Source organism: Enhydra lutris, unplaced genomic scaffold (assembly GCF_002288905.1).
Source record: "Enhydra lutris kenyoni isolate GAN:26980312 unplaced genomic scaffold, ASM228890v2 scaffoldscaffold89, whole genome shotgun sequence".
NCBI lineage: Eukaryota > Metazoa > Chordata > Mammalia > Carnivora > Mustelidae > Enhydra > Enhydra lutris.
The window spans coordinates 2512334-2533490 of NW_019154173.1; the positions used below are offsets into that span (position 1 = coordinate 2512334).

Below are 21157 nucleotides of genomic sequence, written 5' to 3' on the forward strand. Positions count from 1 at the left end.
TTCCTGATTATATAATCCTGTATTAAATGAAATCAATGAAAGCTCAAATGAAATTCAGCAGACTTTAAGGAGTAAATATGCTTTCCCCATACTTGTGGTATATTTTCACCTTGAGGCGTGGAGCGCATTAGTTGGAAGTCATTGATTAGTGATAAATTTTACAGGGCTCTCTCTCCTCATACACCAGTTACTAGAACAGTCTTTCCTGTTCCAAGGCACTGTAAATGTGGGTGATGAATAGGTGTTCTCACTATTATATATGTATTTTACTTGTGCCTCTTTGGGCTGTAGATAAGAGTTATCTTATGTAAATGCAATTGCTTTGTAAATGTAAATGCCTATTGGGTCATCGATCACCCTGGAGGTGGAGGAAACAGAACAATGAGGGGAGATGTGAAAGAAACTGTCTCAGGATGGGAATGAAGGAAATTGCTAAGTGCGTAAGGGAGGGATTGAATCTATGTAGCTAGAGACTCTGTGGAGGGGGATGGGATAGAAAGAACACGCTGGATCAGGGCATTATGAATGCCTGTCTTCTGCCCATCTTCCAAATCTTTCCCCCTCTGGACAACCCATAGCGATTGTGAGTCTTATCTGAAAATGGCCCCTTGGGGGGTGACAGTCACGTGCCTCACTCTGCAGGAAGCGGGTACTGGAATAGCGCTGGCAGCATCCTCAATGTTTCTGGAGGGATCAGCAGGTAGGCAAACCCGGTAGTGAGCACGGGAACCCTCTGAGGGAGAGGGCCCCTCCCGTTTTCTCATAATATGTGAGGTCCTTTCATGGATTCTGATTTCAGAACCTGCTGCAAGCCAAATGTATGAGTCACAGAGTCATAGAGCCCTCTAAATCAAATTTGTAAGACATCCTGAAGATAAACAAAGGGGGAAAGGCTTTCTGTGTTTGCACCACTTTTTTTTTTTTAATATCCCGCCTACTTCCACAAAGGATTTGAAATGACTTCCAAAGGGCTTTTTACTCATGCCTAGGAATATTTAAGCACTATTTCTTAAAGTTGAGTGCAAGTGTATCATATAAATAGAGACGAATGCTTAAATAAGGACATGACTATATCTGGGATCTCTTGGTTTATACAATTGGAAGATTCTGGGGGAATCGTTAGGTGAGTGAAATGTTGGGGCACTTATTCCCTTCTTCCCTGGGTGTCCTTTGGGTTCCCCGCCCCCAGCATCTGCTATCTCCAAATGGTGCCCTTCCTCCCATGGAAAATGGCCCTGTGTATCCCATACCTGTAAGGATGTTAATTTACTTTCTAATAAAACACAGCCTAATAAATATAAACTAGTGACTGTAAGAGGCTTAATATGTCAGTTACCTTAATGCAGAGAGGATTTCCCATAACGGTGGAGAGAGATTTGGGGATAGAAATCACACTGCGTCAGCCCCAACTCCTGAGAGTGTACAGCCTAGTTCCAGACCAAGAACAAACTAACAAAACACCCACATGTGTAAAAATTTAAGGAAAAGAGTCACGTACGAACTCTAAGTGTACTTGGGGCTTAGAGAAGGGAAAGAGTGAGGCCATCTGGATGGCGCCTCATTCGATGTAAGAGCCTTTTGGTGGTGCCTGAGTGGTCAAGGACAGCTGTGGGAGATGAGACATCACCTTGGACATCCCCATCATCCCTGACACCCCTGATGTCACCTCTTCCTTTTTATTCTATGGTGTCCTCCCTGCTCCTTTTACCACTCTCCCTTCATCCTTTCTTGTCCTTACTGACCCCTTGACGCCCCATTCTTTCCGTCCATCTTCTCCACCTCTCCCTACTTCTACTTCCCCTCATTCTGTTTTTCTGATGTGTTTTCTTTGCTCTGCTATCTCTTAGTCTCCCTCAGTGAGCTGCCCGATTAATAAATAAGGCATAGAGGAGAGCAGTGGGGCCCACGAACCCGGAATAGTCACTTTTCCTTCAGACTCCCCTGCTGGAAGACCCAAATGCTCCAAGGCAGGCATGCTCGCTGCCAAACTGTGTCTTTGGCACCCTTCTCTTACTCTCCCCCCACCCTTGACATTAGCCTTGCCCCTTTCATGTCTGTTCAACCACTGTTAGGAAATGAATGAAACTAAGCTGTTAGCTGCAAGAAGCTTAGCAGGGCTGGGAACAGGAGGAGAGTGCTTTGTGAATATGAAAATCAACTTTTGCCAAAAACTTCAAGAGGACAAGAAAGCCTTCCTACCACAGGCATGGGACACTTGAAGAATCCAGGCCACATGTCTGACAGGAGATGGCTCCCCTGCTAAAAAAAAAAAAAAAAAAAAAAAAGACATTTAAGCAAGGCATTATATAGCACTGAGGTTAAGAGCATAGGCTCTGAAGTCACCATGTTGGAGGTTTGAATCCCAGCTCTACTTCTTATGAGCTGTGTGACTCTGGGAGAGTTGTCCAACTTTTCTGTGCCTCAGTGTCTTCATCCATAAAAAGAGGAAGATAATACCACCAGCTGCCTCATAAAGTACCCCAGGTTAATCACTGAGACTCCTGCCTGCCACATGGTAAAGGGACAGTGTGCCCTTGCTGTAATTTTCTCATTATGGGTGCTTGATCCCTAAGTCAGACTTACCTGTTTTGTGCAGAATGTTTTTCTCAACCCCTAAAGAAGCTGACCCAAGGTTGGGTAGGGAACCAATCTAAGCCATTTCCAACATCAAGGCAGTGGGACCTGCCTCCTTGACCCCAGAAGCACACAGTTTACATGTGTACTTCTCATGAGTCTCAATGGACGAGGACCAAGGAAAAATGGACAGTAACCTAGCCAAACCTGACTCTGGATGGACAGTTCCCCCCAGTACAGTCATGAAGATCATCTGCGCTCCTCAGCTCAATGGATTTCAACATTTGATTTCAGAATGATAAATACAATCAATTTTTAACAGGTGGATAGCTCCGGAGACTTGGTCTTCCAGGCCACTGAATTTTGAAAAGTGTACCAAGGAAGCAACAAAGAGCATAAAGAAGAGACAAAGCACATTTAAAATGTAAGCAGATAGAGAACACTGATTTCTCTATTGTAAGCCTTCAACTTCTGGCTCTACCTATTATATGCCCATGAGTTTCACGGCTGCCTCACAATGCCACAAATGAGGTGGAATTTTCAAACTCATTTTTCTTGGTTCTTTCTCATGTCTAACATGGTGACACACAAAACCATAGCTCCAGCCTCCAACCCGAGACCGGGTCTGAAGTTTTGGTCCATTGCGTTGTCTGAGAACCAGGGTCTTGGTTTGGGCAATGGTGGTACCCTTGGGGATCACATAGCCATGACAGTCCTGGAAGCCAAGGAGGGGCTCTCGGTCCTAATAAATGTTTCCATAAAAGATCTCAAAATGTGTGTGGGGCAACACATATTTTACCATAGTTATTCTGGCTCTGCAAGTGCAATGAAAATGTTAGCCTGGGCATATCAATCGTGTTTTACAGATGACTGTAATTTCCTGAATGTCAAAACTCCAAATTTTTCTACTAAGCAAACTTTTCAGTGGCAAAACACATTGCCTCCCTAATGTATCACTGTGGGCAGGAAAAATGAAATCTTTATGCACTGTATTATGAATCAATGAGGCATTGAGATTCTTGGAAGGGTGAGTGGACTCCGGAAAATGAAAAACTGCCGCTATTCCATCTCCACAAACCACTGCTCAGGGAACAGAGGCTTCAGCGGCGTTCAGCGTGCGGGCCACAGAAATACTGGATTCCAGTTGAAACCAGGGACTGTCTTCCCCCGCATGGTGATGGAGGTAGATGTCCCTGTAAACACAGTGTGAGTCAGGACATTTAACAACCTCCACCCCCCAACGCGATTCCCTTTACTTCTGGGAAAACGGCCCTATGGAGTTATTGATCAAGGGAGCCTGAGAGGCTTGTACATTTCGGTAAGAGAAAATAACATTAACAGCCACTAATCGTGGGATGCAGACCCAGGCATCCTGCACGGTGCTAAGCCCTCTCTCTGCAAGGGTCATCTCGTTCAAAAATCACACCACTGGGAAGTGGGTGTTTGCAGATGAGGAAACCAAGATTTAGAGAGCTTAAGTAATTTGCACAAGGTTACGGAAGCTGGGGCTGGCTTCCAGAACTCTCTGGCTCCAGAGACAGAGCTCTTAACTACAAAGCATTTATCAACAGCTGGCTGTTTCTGGAGACTGTGGGCCAACTAAGCTGGTCCAGGGGAAGAGAAGAGGTACAAAGAAGGCTTGGTCCTGCCCTCTTCTCGAGGCACCCACAGCCTTGCAGGGAAGAGAACAATCAGACACGAATATCTTACATTCCGATGTCAGATGATCAGGATGCCCTGAGAGTCTGGATATCTCTTTTTGGAGGTTCAGAGGAAGGCATGGCTGCCTCAGCTGTGGACATCGGGAGGAAGGAAGCTTCAAGAAGACAGCCCTGCAGCTCCATTTGGAGAGCTGAGTAGTGAGGACCAGGTAATGCTGTGCCTGGTGGGGCAGCAGGAGCAAAGGCATGAGGCACAGGGAGGACGAGTTTGGTGTGCAGAGTGTGGAGTCCGCATGTGCCAGGGCAGTGCCAGGATGGAGGACATGACTGGACCAGTAACTGAGCCACAAATCATGGCTTATTCACCTAAAACTCAGTCTGCTAATTTTCTCTGCAAAGCCTTGTACTTTTACCCTTTCTATTTTTGCTTCACATTGACTTTTAAACCAGAGACTCCTGACAGGTCCTCAGCCCCAGCAAAATTATAAGGCAGCCAAATTTGCCTTTGGTGTCCTCCGTTTTTGTTCTCAGCCTCCTTATCCTTCCTCAGAACCCAGCATGCCTGTCTCTGCATATACTCTGCCACCTCCCCAAGGCAGAAGCTGATTATTAAAGCTTCCCCCATCTAAAGGACTGCTAAGTCTTAACGACTTAGGACCCTGTCCCCCCCTCCACCCTGCTCCTGCCACACACAAAGAGGGCAGATCCTTAAGCCAAAGGAGGAAACTTCACTTAGTGGTTTCCTGGCCAACTGTGAGAGGGGGGGCCTTGTGCTCCGCAGCACCCCTGAAAACCTTGCCACCCCACACGGCTGGTCCTGGTTGCATCCCCCGCAGGGTGTTGCAGGGAGCCCTGCGCTGCTGCGTGTGACTTTTTCCTTTCATTCTCGAACGAATGAGCAAAGTGGTGTGGGGTAGCAAAACGAGTCTGGATGTCTAGACGCGAGTTTCAGACATAGGTAACTCGATCACCTACTAGCTGCGGGACCTTCCCCCTTCTGGGCAGTAATAGCTGCATCTATGAAATGGACTGGCACATTCGTTGGCAAGCTCTTACAAGAGATGGAGAAAATGGGCTTTGTTAAAAGAATCTTTGCCACGGAGAACTTTTTAGAGGAAGACAGAGGGTGTTATGCCTCCAAAAAGAGTTTGAATAATAGCTCTTTAATTCTTGAGAATGAACTGAGAAATACTTGTCACCCGCGGGGTGCTCTTTCATTGAAATGCAGCCACACTGGCCTCTCCAAAAGATACCCGCCCATATTTCACCTGTCAGCGTATTCTTCCCACCACGCACAAGGTGAAGGTCGACGTGTTCTCCCGCGCCCGTTCCTGGTAACACCATAACTTGCCAAATGCAGAATGGAAGGAGCTAGTTAGGGGAACAACAGGATTTCAAAAACAGCTTCAGGAAGATCAGATCTTGTTTTAACTTGTGTGTTCCTGACTGATTTATGATTCTGAAAAGGAAAAGGAGTTTGATCAAAACTGTCACCCTATGGCCTCCTTTTCAATTCCTGTGTTTTCTTTGAGCAGAAAGGATCAGGCATCCTGGTTGGGACTTTCCCTGGCTCCCAGTCACCAGTCGAGTGACTTTACAGGAGCAACAGTCTCTCCCGGGCAGGGAAGGCCAACCCTGAGGCCCGTAGGACAGGGCAAAAAGGAGCATCCCGGCCAATTCCAAAGCTTCACGGTAGACCTTCCATCTGCTGACCTCCCAGTCTGTAGTCCCATAAGGAACTGGGCCCAGTGCCAAGAGAGACAAGAGGCAATTGCCAGGCAGTACTGACCTTCAGGGAATGTACAGCCTGGTTAGGAAGACAAAACAAGAGAAATGGACTGTTCCGATATCCTTTAGGGGCCCAACAGGCAGCAGAGAATCATGAGGAAAAGATCGAATCAGGAGTTCAGAGACCTGGGTTCTAGTTATAGACCCACTGTCAACGAAATGCGTATCCTTGAGCAAGTCACTTCCCGTGTTTGAAGTTCAGGTTCTTCCTCTGTAAAATGGCAGTTCTATTTTTTTTTTTTATCCTGTATACTTAGAGGGATTGTGTGAGGAACTAAAATTATAAGGACTGTGAGCCATTTGTCACGTCCCATGAAACTTCCGGTTGTTATTAGCCCTCCCCCATCCCTCCCTCCTTCTCCCAGTGATACCAGTGCTTTTCTTCAGATGACCTTTCTGAAAAGTCACTGTGGGAAGGGGAATGTCATTTAGAATAATCCTCTATGGCCTTAAATCCAACTTAACCATGGGTCACTATCTCAGAGAATTAACCTCATTTCCAGGGAGAAAAACCAAGCCAGGGGGAAGGCGGTGGAGGTGACCCGTGTAGCACGTTAGTGAGTCTGACTCCCCAGTGACATGTCTTCAGAGTGAATGACTGATGGAAGAGTCCGAGGGTACGGCCACCCCCAAGGGTTTGCCTTAAGTTGGAAAATCCAAGTCAGATATCTCCCTTGACTTTAGTCCTTCTTTATGGCTTTTGGATCCTGCAGCGGGACATCAGTGAGCATCACCCCAAGGGGCTATCTTTTCTTGAAGCTGATCCTTGTTTATCAGTCACCTTGAGCATGATATTTCGTTTATCAGTCACCTTGAGCATGATATTTTGGGGAAGGAGTCAGAGACTTGGTTTTGGATCACGGCTCTGCCACAGACTGGCCAGGGCACCCCAGGCAAGCCCATACTTATCTCTGGGCTTGGGTGTTCTCGTTGGTAAAGCCATTGGACTACTCTGTGCCAAAGATGGGTCTATTGCCTTTGTCTGTGTGTGGCCCCTATCAGCTCCCTTTACAGGGTCCTTGCCTTCCAGCAGGTGGGCTGGTTTACACACACAGGACATGGCTCCCTACTCTGTGACCTGCTCCCCACTGTAACTCAAAGATGGTTCTTTTCCTTCTCAGAGATATTTGGGCCCCATTTTACCCAAGATGGTGCTTGTGAAGCGCCATTTTAAAAAAAACAGCTTCTGCTCCATCAAAAATGGTGGGATATTTCTGCTTTCACTAGCCAAACTGGAAGAGTGACATAGATTTGACAACATACATACTTGTCTGGTTTCGTGTACCATGTTTTTCCACTCTGGCACAAAAATAACCGTCACACCAGCAATTCCAAATTCCCCTTTTGCCCAAAAGGGGAAATGTGGCTCTCCAAAGTCTCTTATTGACACCATGAAAAACAGACCCAGTGACACCCAGAACTTAGAGGACTCTTGATAAACTCTTAGCACCAACTTAACCTTCAAAAGAATTCCTTCTGCTCAGGCAGGATCTTTGTGGCTTCGCTGCACCTTCCCATACTCACTTCAATGTGACACCAGACTCTTCAGCAAGTAAAGGGGTTGGTGGGGAGGATTAGTGAGTTATTTTTCTATTCCCAGTGTGATCACGATAAAGAAACAAGGCTCTGCGTGGTACCATCTAGAACGCTTATTTCCACACACATACAGGCCATGTTATCCAATAATCATGCCTTTTGCAGCCCTAATACCTGCAGCAAAACCTTTCCCGGGGGAAGGAGGCACAACCCTGCCAGCCGGTGAAATTCTGAATGGCTCCAATTCTTTCCAGTTGAAATGGTTAACGAGATCTGCTTTCCCCCCACCAAAAGCCAGGGTTTACACTTCATCTCTCTCAGTGCCTTAAAACAATATTAGAGCTCATTAAAATCAACCTGGGGCTTGAGAAGGGCAGCTTTCATTTAGGGGGAAACTTTCCCTCCGCGCTGTTCTGGAAAATCGCACAACACTGAGAGTAGGCATTTATCTTGACTCATTTCCTCTAATGATTTCTCCAAAGCAGGCTTGAGGTGCCTGCCTCCCAGACAGCCCATGTACAGCAGGCCCAGGTGAGTGAGGACAGCCAGTTACCGTCTGCTCAGAATTCCCTTCAGTGATATTTATTGACTGTCTACCACGTGAAAAAGCCCTGTTACTTGATTCCTTGTCTTCGTGGAGGTCCCTAAAGAAATGATTCCATGTGTCTCCGGATTTCTCACAATCTGGGGCAGGCAGGGGAGCTGGCTATCTGGTTTCCTTGTCTGCACAATGGGAATTTGGGGCCAGAACGGTCACCAGCTGGACCCCCCGCCCCAGCCCCCGTGTCTTATGTGGCCATTTCCATCCCCAGGGCTCAGTAGCAGGCCTACAGAATCCACGAGATCCGCACCTCCCTTCATATCCTGGCATATTTGGCTACCTCCTGGTTTATAAATTATGTTTTTTTGAAGAATTTTTATTTATTTATTTATTTGACAAAATAAGGAGAGAGCGCCAGCGCACAACCAGGGGGAGTAGGAGAGGGAGAAGCGGACTCCCCACCGAGCAGGGAGCGTGGCACGGGCTCGATCCCAGGACCCTGGGACCATGACCTGAGCCAAGGGCAGATGCTTAACTGACTGAGCCACCCAGGTGCCCCCCTGCTACCTTCTGGTTTGAACTTCTGCTCTGGCCAGGCCTGTGGTGCCCTTGGCTGATGGCTCAGGGGGCCGAGCTCAGTGCCTGGGGCCCATGGGAGCCCATACAGCCCAGCGAGAGCCCACACAGCCCAGTGAGAGCCCACAGGCAGGAGACTCAGACACCAAACAGGGCATTGACCAGGGCAGCGGGCAAGAGTCTGGGCTCAGGAAGCACACAGACCTGACAGACGGTCACTAACTAGCTGAGTGATTTTAGGAAGGTTCGATTAGCACCTTTTAGCTGAATACCCTTAACTGTATGACAGCAACAACAATAATCATATTAATTAAGATCTGCAGAATGTTATGTTCTGGCATGGTTCTGACAACTTTATATATGTACGTGTGTGTGTGTGTGTGTGTAATTTTTATCTTCATTGAGACCCTATGGTTTCTCCCCAGACTATACATGAAGTTAAGTCATTTGCCCACGTCCACACAGCTAGTAACTGCCAGAGCTGGAGTTTGAACCCAGGCAGTTTGGCTGCGTAGTTAGAGTAGCACTGTCCCACGAAAATACAATGCAAGGCCCATTTGTCATTTTAAATACCTAGTAGCCCCATTGAAAGTGAAAAGATACAGTGAAATTAAATTTAATAATGTATTGAACCCCATGTATCAAAATTGGTATCTCAACCATGTAAGCTGTATAAATCGTAAATGGTTAACAGGATAGTCTCTCTTCCCCCTCAGTCTTGGAAATCTTAGTCTGCCTGAAAACGTTAAAGACATGATATCTTTTGGATTAGCCACATTTCCAGAGGCTCAAGAGCCACGTGGGGCTGGTGGCTATCTTGGATGGTCCAGCTCAAGAATGGACCCTCCTCACCATTACATACACTGGGCCTAAAATGAAGGAAGGCACTGGCACCTACGCGGTAGGGTTCTGTGAGAAATTAGCCGGCACAGTGCCCGGCATGTTGTCCGCACCCACTGATTCAGAACACTGCCGAGTATCCCCCTGCTGTGCTGTTTGCTCAAGTCAGAATGCCGGCAACCCTCCACACCACACACCTGCTTAAATCCTTTCTATCCCCTTAGGGCTTGGTCAACTTTTTCCTCCTCCTCCTCCACGAAGCCTTGATGACTCTAGCACACAATATACTCTCCCCTCTCTGACTCATTGTGCATTTAGACTCTATATGACGCAAGTAGCCCTTCGCTATGTTCTGCCTTTACCCCAGCCCCTACTGAACTGTGCTTCTGTCTCCCCAACTAAAGTTTAAGCCCTTTGAGAGTAGAGGCCCGTATAGATATGGGCTCCTCACAACTCTGTCCACAGCTTTAAGTACGGCAACTTCTAGATCACTGAGGGATGGTTCACTGACTGTGGATTGAGTAGATACATGTCTTGCAGTGCGAGGCCAAGCTTCTCGCCTCCAGGGCTAAAAGGACACCATGTCCCTAACTTTGTGCTGAATGTCATGAAGGTAGCATTTTTATGACTTCCTGGTCGAAACCTTGAACTTGCAGTGTTTTGTAAAGGATGTGCTTTCCAGTAAAAGGCAGGGCAGGAACAAGAGTTCCAGGGCGAGGGATTCAAAGGATGCTCACCTGAAGACCAAGACAGTAAGCATGTTTTTCTCGGTGGCACATCTAGACATTTCCCTGGCCTTCTCCTGTATTCTACGGGCTAAGGCTCACCACTGCTCACCTCCACCCACCCTGCTGAAGGAAAGAAGAGAATCAGTCCCTCTCGCTGCCCGCCCTAGGCAGAAACCTCAGGAGATGAACGTTGACAGAAGGATGCCCCATAGGAACACTCTGGAAGCTGAGAAGTACCAGGCAGGGAGGGAAGGCCCAATGGTAGAGTTTGTATAGCCCGTGGCAGAATGGGTCTTCCCCTGACATGGGCAGACCATATCCCTTCATGGGGCCCCACTCCCTCATCTACACACTGAAGGGGTTTTTCTCTGAAACTTCTTTACACCTCAAAAACACACTGAGTACTAATGAGCCAAGACTCACAGAATAATTTCAGAGTGCAAAAAATGTCAGGGGGCAGTGTAAGCTGCAGAAATTTTCATGCCACTAAGCATTTGAGTGGACCCTGGGTGAAGGCTGGTGACTACGGGTCATAAAGCCTGGAATTTCACATCTTGTTAAAGAACTCCGTTTTCTCACTGTTTGCAGAGTCCTTAGATTTATGTACTTGGGAGCCCACTGGGCTTCGGGAAGGAGCACTAGATTTCTTTAAAAAAAAAAAAAAAAAAAAAAAAAAAAGAAGGAAATATCGCCAGGGCTGATTGTGTGAAGAATTTCATGTTGGGTTTGAATTTACAGGCATCAGAAATTTTCTTTTCTTCCTTTTCAACAAAGGAGGAAACATCATTTTGCTGTTTTGTGAAAGAAAGCGGAGAATGGCTTAGAAAAACATCCTTCTGCTTAACAAAAGTCCATCAGTCTAGTATGCCTAGCTTGGGGCCACACAGGAAAGAAGGTCCTATCAGCCAGCCAGGCCAGCTCCCCTGACCAGGCTGACCTTTCTGAAAGGTGGGAGAACTGGGGGCACAGGGAGATCCACAGAGCAGAAAAAAAAGAGATTTGTTGTTTTTTTTTAAAATAAACACAAGGAAGACATGTGAAGCAACTTCAGTTAGCCAAAGGAATAAGCTCAATTAATTAAGGTGTTAATGAAGGTATTACTTTATATACATAGAACTGCTCCTTTGGGGGAGGAATAATAACAGGAAGGTCTGTGCACGGTGGCGGGTGAGATCTTCAGTTTCTTCCGAGTTGCTTTTCCTGGAATGCGTCCACCCTGTCGAGGACCCTAATCAGTCCATTCAAAGAAGCAGTCCAAGTCCTGGTGGCCTTATCCATCAGCGGGTTCCCGAGGGTTGGCCTTGTCCCTACCTCTCATGGGTTGCCCAGAAGAGCCCGGCCTTGTCACAAGCCCATAGTGTCAACTTGAAGGGCAAAGGGAGACGTTCGGCGTCCAGATCACTTGGGTCTACGTAAGGCTAGGAGGACAATCAGATAAAATCCCGGGTACCACTGCTTTAATAACTCACTTTGCACAAACGCAACGGTTCCCTCGGCTCGCTGAGCCTCAAGGGGATCTTGAGAAACGTACCAGCCACAACACATGTCAGCGAGCGTTCCCCCCACTTCCAAGTCGTCCCCTCTTGAAATCTCACATTTCCTTACGAGGCTGCTGCCACTGCGGATCACCACGTTGATGGGGCCCCTCGGTGGGGACTGTCAGCAAGCGTTGGAGTCACCTGAGGAAAGCAGTTAAAATGGCAGCTCCGGGGCTTGAGGGATCCAACCCCATTGAAGGCTTATTTGCCTTTGATTCAGTTAACTCTTTTATTTAGTCGGTGCTCACGTATTCATGTTGTTTGATCTGAGCACCATCCTCCCGGTTTTGATGGAGCCGCTTTTGATGGCAGGATTCGTGCTCCTGGTTTAGGCATCGTGAACCGGGGAAGGCGACCAGACCTTCGGCACGAGTGACTCACTGTCCCATATCACCCTGCTTGCGGAGTTCACTTAGGACCCCCAACCGTGGTTCCTATTTTTCGGCCACTCACCATTCCTCCAAGAACAAGATGTACGAAGGCTGAACTTAAAAAAAAAAAAAAAGTACAAAATTAAGCTACAGGTATAATAAAATGTTCAGTCATTGATTTGGGCTAAGAATTTGTTTCCTTTCTTAAATTAACTTTTTATTGATCACTCCTGTGACCTTCACTCGTACGGTTTTGTTGGCTTTCTTCCATAAAAGAGATGGCTTTGATATTTATTTTTCCTTTGAGTAGTGCAGGAAAAACCTTATTCGGGAGCCAGGGGCCTAAAAGGGAAGTAAAGGTTTACAGCACGGTCTTCCTAGCTTTGCTCAGGCAAAGTGCCCTGGGCTTTTCCTGGACAGAAATGGGCGTCCTTAGGCTTGTCTGCGGCACGCAGCAGGGAGCTCGGGTTTGCTCTGGGACAGCGGTGCTCAAGACTGCCACAGAATTTCCTGGAGAGCTTCCTAAGATACAGATGGCCGGGTTCCAGCCCCTGGGTTTCTGTTCAGTGACTGGACCCCAGAACGTGCATTTCCAACAAGTTCCTAAGTGGTGTTGATGCTGCTGGTTCTGGAACATTCTGGATGTTAGTTTGTTCCCAAAAGTGGAAGTCCTGGGTTTGGGCCCCAGTACGAGGATAGGAAGAGCACAGGTTCTAGAAAGAAATGGGTTCAGTCTCAGCACCCCTACTTAACTCACCATGTGACACTGGGCCAAATCATCTCTCTCTCGGTTTCTTCATCCTCATGATGAGAACAATAATAATATCAGCTCCACGGTCAAGGTGGGAGTTCATATATAAGCACCAGGCCTCACTGCCCCCAGCCCCTGGCTGTGCCCTCTCTCAGCAGGAAACATCTCCTCTTCCAGAGGGTTCTTTCAGGCCTGCTTTATTATGCAAACAGACACAAAGCAGGGTCTGCGAAAGTGTCCGCCTTCAGCCCAGGAATGCGCCCTGCAGTTAGATCCATTTCCAAGGGCTGTTAGGGATGTGTGTCTTAGGAGCGAGTCCGTGTTTCTCTCAGGGCCTTGATTTTCTCACCTCCAAAGAGAAGCGTCTGACCAAGATGCTGTGCCATCTCAAAGGCTTCTTCTTACTCTCATGAGCCTAGGAAGCTGTGACTTAGAACTCAGGTCCTTATCGCAGGATAAACTGTTAAAAATGAAAATATGGTACTCATGTTTATCCATGTACTTACGTCTAATATTCTTACATTTTCCAGCCTTCTTTCTTGTGGGGCTACTGCACAGAGAGTCAGGGGGTAACTGCTCAGTATCACTAGATGTCCTTAAAATGTTCCATCACAGGGGTAAAGTGGTGTATCTGCTATTTAACACTGACATCTAGTGGCTTTTCCTTATCAAAGAAAAAGATGCCTTTCCTATTAGCTTATCCTAAGCTCTGCGGCTCCTGCTGCAGATGTTCATTCAACAGTCCTTTATTAAACACTAATTTTCTGTCAAACATTGTGCCGGGCCCAGAGGAGCTTATGCTGATCAATGATATGCGGTCCCTGCCCTCGCAGAGCTCAGAGTCCAATGTGGGACGCAGACTGATCACTAGACAGTCACGGCATGTAGCAGTAAATGCTACAGTTCCAGCATGGCTGGAACAGAGGAATACCAGGGCTGTTCACTCTGCCTAGGAAGGTCAAGGAAGGCTTCACGGAGGAAGCAATCTTAGAGCGGAGTTTTGAAGCTTTCCAAGCAACCTACAAAATACACAAGCCATTCAAAAGAGTGGGCATTCTGCATCCAAAGGAAAGGGGCCTGTAGGATCATTGCCTGGGACGGATCTGGAAAACAAAGTTACTTCTCTGTACCTGGAGCATACAGAATAGAGCAGAGTTTCTCAACTATTGACATTTCGAGTTGGATAATTCTTTGCACCGTAGGCTGTGCCACAGCCCTGCTCGACCCCATCCACTAGAAGCAGTTTGCACTCCCCCTCGCCCCCACCCCATGACAAGTAGAATGTCTTCAGAGATTGTTACATGAGCTAGGGCCAGGGGAGCAGAAAGAGAGATGCAAAATCCCTTGTGATTGAGGAAGGCTTGTGTAGAAGGATCTTGAAAGAGATGAGGCTGGAGGGAAAGAAAGGTGGTGGTTACCAGGTCCCACGAGGCTGTGTCGAGCGTGTGAAGGAGCTTGGACTTCATGTCTGGGTTGATAAGGATTAAGAGGTCTTAACTAAGGAATGACAGGTCAGATGTGTTTCATATGGGCCTGGGGTGAGCTAGGCATGAGACCAGAGGCTGGGAGGTGGGCCAGGACCCTACAGCAGTGACCCAGTAGAGAAATGATAAGGGCCTGGCCCCAGGCAGCGATAGGAAGAATGGACCTGAGTGCACCTAGGATCTAGAATCAGCAAAGGTCTTAGGGAAAGTTCACATAGTGGTGGTGAGCAAGATGGAGGAGGTGGCCCCCAGGTTTCAAGCTTGGACAACTCTTTGTTGGTTGCTATTGTTGTTTCTATAATTACTTAGCAATGACAGGAAAAAGTTGGCCTGGACTCTGACTTTTATATTGTTCTGCTGTAAGGGACCAGGGGCATACAGGCACACTGGACGATGGTCATAAAATTCACCTAGGTAACTGGTGGGGAGTCATGACTCCAATTTGAAGATGTGACACTGGGGTGCCTGGGTGGCTCAGTGGGTTAAGCTGCTGTCTTCGGCTCGGGTCATGATCCCAGGGTCCTGGGATCGAGTCCTACATCGGGCTCTCTGCTCAGTGGGGAGCCTGCTTCTCTCCCTCTCTCTCTCTGCCTACCTCTCTGCCTACTTGTGATCTCTATCAAATAAATAAATTAAAAAAAATAAAGATGTGACACCTGTTCATCTTAATTAAGTGACCCGTTTTGTCGTAAGATATATCTGTCCCATTACCACTAACCGAAACAGGCTGATGATGATTTTCCTGGGGCTGAGCTATTTTAAATAGCTCACTTGTTTAAAATTAGATCAGTCCGTTCAGCAGCACCCCACGGAGTAATGTCCACCCGAAGGGAGATTTCCGGCAGTTCTCACCTGCATCTTGTTCTGTTTTGATCAGTGCCTGGATACAGGCATTGCCAAAAGGAATAAGGAGATGTGGCGAAGATATTAGGGGATATAATCAGAATCCAGGTGTGTTTTAACAGGCTCGGACTTACTCTAACAAGGAGAAATTAAACAGGGCCACAAGTAAACTACATCCAGGTCCAGGATAAAGTAGATTGGGTTTCAAAATGACTTACGTGTAAAAGAATGAAAGAGTTTAGTTGACTGTGCGTCAGCGGTGTGGCCTGTTTGCCAAAAAGGCCGATGTGATATACCAGGCCACACTGGGAGAAATGGTGTTGAGGATGAGGGAGGTGACAGACTGTCCCTGCTTGTCACTTCTCAGACTGTGCCTGGAGGACACATTCCAGTAAAGTGGAATATATTCAGGGGAAGCGAGAGGGCAGTGAGGGAACTTGAAGCAGTGTCCAGAAGAGTGGAAAACCATATTTAGCATTAAGAAGAGAAACCTCGGGCTACCTCAGGGTACTTAAAGTCAGTCTTCCAAGCACCGAAGCCACATGTGCAGAATTAAAATTCGATCCGCAAGTACGCTGTCATGGTTTGAAATGACTACTTTTTGCTGTTAATGCCACATCTTTATCTTAAAGCCAGATCACCCCCTTAGGGCTCTGTCTGTCCATTCAGCTCTCTTTTGGATGTCCCAGGGCACCTGAGGCCTTCTGCCAGAAACTAGAGCCATCCCTAACCCTCCTTCCTCTCCCCTGTGTTCATTTTGACACCAAGTTCAGTTAACGCTACCTCCTAAAAATGTCTCTAGTCTGCCCTCCTTCTTTTGCCTTGTTTTCTGCAGTAAACTAGGCGAATTTCCCTAATTCCATCTCCACACACCATTCCCCATGAGCTTGCTAAAACACTGATTTCATCAGGTCGCTCCCCTGCTTAAACCCCTTTGGGGGCCTCCCTCTCATCTACAGACGTCTAAATCCTTTCTTGGGGGGGGGGGTGTCTGAGGCCTTCCACACCCAGGGCTGTGGCTACCCCTCCAGCTGCAACCTCTGCCACTACCCTTCTTTCCCAGTAAGAGGTTTTTGTTTTTTTTTTCTTTTTTTAAGGATTTTATTTATTTATATTTATTTACTTATGTATTTGTCAGAAAGCAAGAGAGAGCACAAGCAAGGGGACTGGCATGGAAAAAGAAAGGGAAACATGTTCCCTACTGAGCAGAGAGCCCGATGCCAGACTCAATCCCAGGACCCTGAAATCCTGACCTGAGTCGAACAAAGGCAGACGCTTAACCACCTCAGCCCCCTAGGCACCCCCGCCCCCAAGTAAGAGGTATTCAGTGCACTTTGTCCACACACAACAGGCTAGTCTGTGTCCTGTGACTTTGCTCATGCTCACCTTTCTGCCTCATACTCCATTCCTCTCTCCTTGCCTCCTCTTGTTCTTACTTGTTTTCAAAATAAAGTGGCAGAAGCTTTTGCCCGTATTATTAGGCTAGTGAGATGCTTCCATCACACCTCGTGCTCGCTCCAACCATTAAGAACACATCCTGTTGGGGGCGCCTGGGGGGCTTAGTGGGTTAAGCCTCTGCCTTCGGCTCAGGTCATGATCTCAGGGTCCTGGGATGGAGCCCCGCATCAGGCTCCTTGCTCAGCGAGGAGCCTGCTTCTCCCTCTCCCTCTGCCCCTGCTTGTGTGCTCTCTCTGTGTGTCAAATAAATAAATAATTAAAGAACACATTCTATCGAAATGCCATGTCTTGGTGCTGTGGGCACCCTGTGCCAGGCACACGTGAGGTGCTTGCCCTGAACTGGCCAAGGGAAGAGCGCCACCCGTGTTTCAGTGCCCCCCCCCCCCCCGCCACATCACGTTCCCCTTGGGCTGCGCTGTCACATCTTCAGGTGACCTGGCTGGAGAGACTGCGTCTCTGACATTTCCCTAACAACTCTGTCCTCAGCATAATGGGCCTCCTGGATCTTTTGCCCAACCAAACCTCCCAGGTGTTATCCACACCTGCCTTCCCACCTCCAGCACACTATGGTATGCAGGAGCGCCAGACACTCCCGGACACACCGACCTCTAAGCACAGCTGCCTGTTCATCCCCGGGTTGATCTGTTTGCAGCAGCATGGAGTGTTTCCCACTGAGGCAGCCTGGGAAGCCAGGCCTGGCTTTCCTGGAATACGTGGGCTGTGGCAATCCCTAAATCTGTTATCATCAGGGTGGGATGGGGGGAGAGGACAGCTGCTGTCACTAGGGCAGGCAGGGTGTGGGCTCCTCTCATTTCTCCGTGGCCTTGACCACCCCTGCAATGTTGAGACGAAGGCTGCCCACGTTGAACTGCCGTCATCTCATGTGGGCACAAGGAGACCTTCAGGGGGAAGGAATCACACATCCACCATGTGAGAGACTCTGGGCGTCTGTCTCTGCCTCTCTGGCGTGCCTCCTCTCTCTTTCTACGTGAGGCTGGTGCTTCCAAAATGTTGGTCGTGACGTTTACCCTGGTGATTGGGATCTATCTGTTCCCAAAGACAACGGAGCGTGTTTGGGAGGGAGAGCCTTGGACAGGCACAAGGCTGCACTCTAGGGTTTACCAGAAGATGTCGCTGTAGTCTTAACCCAGTCCAACGAGGCAGGGCCAGAGGGACTGTCAGCTAAGCATGAAGGTGACTTTATTATGGGGGTTTAAACTACCCAACAGCCCCCATTATAATGCATGCCTGCTAAAGCTGGTTGAAAGGTTAATCCAAATGTGTCACTGGACTTCATAAATTTCTTTTCTTTTTTCCAAATAATCAGACTAATTGCCACTAAGCTATTGCCTCCGGCCTAGCATAAAGGCTCAATAAATATGTATTGAATGAAGGAGTGAATGAGTATCACAGCAAGGGGCGGAAGGAGGAAGCTCGTGGGAATAGCAGTCACCTTTGTCGGTAATGGCCACGGGGCCGTTTAGCCGTGGGTGTTCGCAGACCTGAGTTTTCGTGGCGCCGGCAAGATCGGGCCATAGGTAAAGCAGTGAGGTAGGCTCTCTGTCCTCTCCATCCTCACTCCCAGAGGCTCCTCCTGTGCCCCATGTTTGTTTAGTCTGAAAAAAGTATTTACAGTCATTTTTTAAAATTTTTGTAATATTTGCAAGGCACTTAGGAGATTCTCCAGAGTTTTTGTAGGATGAGGCATGGCCTTCCTGGTCCTCACTCTCTCCCTCCTCTTCCCCAGAAGTTCTAGAAGAATAGCACAGAGTCCCTGTCCTGGAAGACATCGTTTAAGCAGAAATACAAACAAATAGTCACAATTCAGTATCAAAATTTTTCACAAAGGCTAAGTGCAAACGTGTTATGGGACCACCGAGGAAGAGGTGAGGGCCGGCAGCTGGCAGTGGGCTTAAGTTTGCTCAGAGGAGAGATTGTAACTTGAAGGATGTTTAGAATTTTCCAGTCACAGAAGGAAGATTGTGCCCAGCAGAGGAAGCACCATGCCCAGGATAGACCCCGGGGAGTCCAAGTTGCTCGAAGCCCGAGACTCAGGAGAAACCTTTCCGTGGAGGACATCAGCCAACAGACCCAGCCCGTCTATGATTGAGTTGGTTCCCTTTGGCAGGTGTACGGAACCTTCCACTCTCTCAGATTGGAATATATAGATTTCACAAAAGCCGCCAGCCATTCCCCAGGTTTTCTCTAAGAAACGAAATGCTAATAGTCAGTGTTTATTGTTGTTTTCCTTCTACAATATGCCTTTCTTTGACTTCAGCTTTCATCCCCTGAGTCTCAGTGGGGTGGGGGGAATCATTTCTTAATTAAAAGCACAACCCCAGGGTCGTTTCTCCCCTTGAATATGTCTGATCACATCTTAGGCTTTGACATTCCTGGGCTGGGGTACGTGCTTGTATGGGTTCAGTGTTGGTTAGTCCTCTATGTGAACAAACAAATCTTTCAGTTTGCAGCTTTAAAATGAAGATAGCCATATGGCAGAGGCTTCACACTTGCTGACACCCAGGTATCCTTTCAGTATGTGAGGAAAAGGGACATTTTGGAGCTGATAGAGTTAATTTGGCCGGGCTGGGAATATGATCACGCTAGCAAAGGCTGAAACCGAGGTGGTAGCTTGCATATGTGCCATTAGCATCTCCCATGTCTATTTCAGTCATGGTGAAGTTAGTCGTGGTGACTAACCACACTCATGAGCTACAGTACCAGCAAATTGGGGGAAACAGTTAGCTACGTGGATGGGCTCGTGGGACTCAGACAGTGGTCTACAACACACTTCACAGGACAAACGCTGCCAGATCACCATCATTCCCCTTTTGCCCTCCTTACTGACCAGAGAACATCGCAGATGCCATGTACCTTGCTGACTCCACTTATGTCACCCTCGGCACTGAGTGCTGGTCTTTGTGCTTTGCCCATAGGAACTTCCACTACATCACCATCCTCCGAGACCCAGTGTCCCGGTACTTGAGTGAGTGGAGGCATGTCCAGAGAGGGGCAACATGGAAAGCATCCCTGCACGTCTGTGACGGAAGGCCCCCCACCTCTGAAGAGCTGCCCAGCTGCTATACAGGTGATGACTGGTCTGGTTGCCCCCTAAAAGAGTTCATGGACTGTCCCTATAACCTAGCCAACAACCGCCAGGTACGCATGCTCTCTGATCTGACCCTGGTCGGCTGCTACAACCTCTCCGTCATGCCTGAAAAGCAAAGAAACAAGGTCCTCCTGGAAAGTGCCAAATCGAATCTGAAGCACATGGCATTCTTCGGCCTCACGGAGTTTCAGCGGAAGACTCAGTACCTGTTTGAGAAAACCTTCAACATGAACTTTATTTCGCCATTTACCCAATACAATACCACTAGGGCCTCTAGTGTAGAGATCAATGAAGAAATCCAAAAGCGGATTGAGGGACTGAATTTTCTGGATATGGAATTGTACAGCTATGCAAAAGACCTCTTTTTGCAAAGGTATCAGTTTATGAGGCAGAAGGAACATCAGGAAGCTAGGCAGAAGCGTCAGGAACAACGCAAATTTCTGAAGGGGAGGTTCCTTCAGACCCACTTCCAGAGTCAGGGCCAGAGCCAGAATCCGAGTCAGAATCCGAGTCAGAACCCAAATCTGAATGCCAACCAGAATGTGACTCAGAATCTGATTCAGAATCTGACCCAGAATTCGAGCCAGAAGGAGAACCATGAAAGCCGAAAGCAGAACCCAGGTCAAGAGCAGAGCGATGGCAGCGCCAGCAATGGCACCAATGACTACATAGGCAGCGTAGAGAAATGGCGTTAAGTGGCTCCCAGAGGCCTTTGCGCACTTGCCCCAAAGCGCCAGTAGAGATATGGCAAATCTTAAAACATGAGAGTTTCCAAACACATCTTGCTTCCTTAAGTTTGGAGGGTTTAAAAAAAAAAGGAAAAAGTTAAGATGTTGCCTTTACAGTTGCCTTTCAATTAAATGTTTTACTGTGCGTGGGTAAAACAACTTTCAGTATGTAATTAAATTGTCTCTTTTTGGTTTGTTGGAGTATTTATAAAATCCAAAAGCCAAACCAGACTCACCAGAAATTACTGTTTCAATATTTTAAGAAATGCTTAAATTAGCTATAGAGACAAAATGAAAACATAAAATGTGGCCATTCGACTTCTGGCTAAGAAACAGACTCAAATTATTCATGGTACACTGTTCAAACTTGCTCTTGGAAGCAAACATTTGTTCCCAGGGGTAAGCACGAATATAGACATTAAAAAAACTAAAATTAACCATAAAACCTTTTATTTTCTTCTGATTTTAACCAGGAATCTATCTAAATGGAATAAGAACTGATGGTAAATCTTACCAAACTATAGAAATGAAGATTTTTCTCTCCCGAATATGGGCAGTTTTATGTAAGAAATATTGGCTTTTCAAGTAGAACAGGATTCGTATCTTGTTATTTAAGAGATGTTTAGAATTT

The 21157-nt window shown here is 47.4% G+C and overlaps 1 protein-coding gene across 2 annotated transcripts in view; it reads left to right on the forward strand.

Moving 5' to 3' along the window:
• LOC111162152 (heparan sulfate 6-O-sulfotransferase 2) overlaps positions 1-20819 on the forward strand; it is a 270709-nt gene extending 249890 nt beyond the window's left edge. For both annotated transcript variants that reach the window (XM_022526341.1, XM_022526342.1), the window contains one exon: positions 19626-20819. In XM_022526341.1, the coding sequence (XP_022382049.1) occupies positions 19626-20493 (868 nt within the window). In that variant the 3' untranslated portion in view covers positions 20494-20819. The remainder of the gene's footprint in view (positions 1-19625) is intronic.
• Positions 20820-21157: the final 338 nt, after the last annotated feature.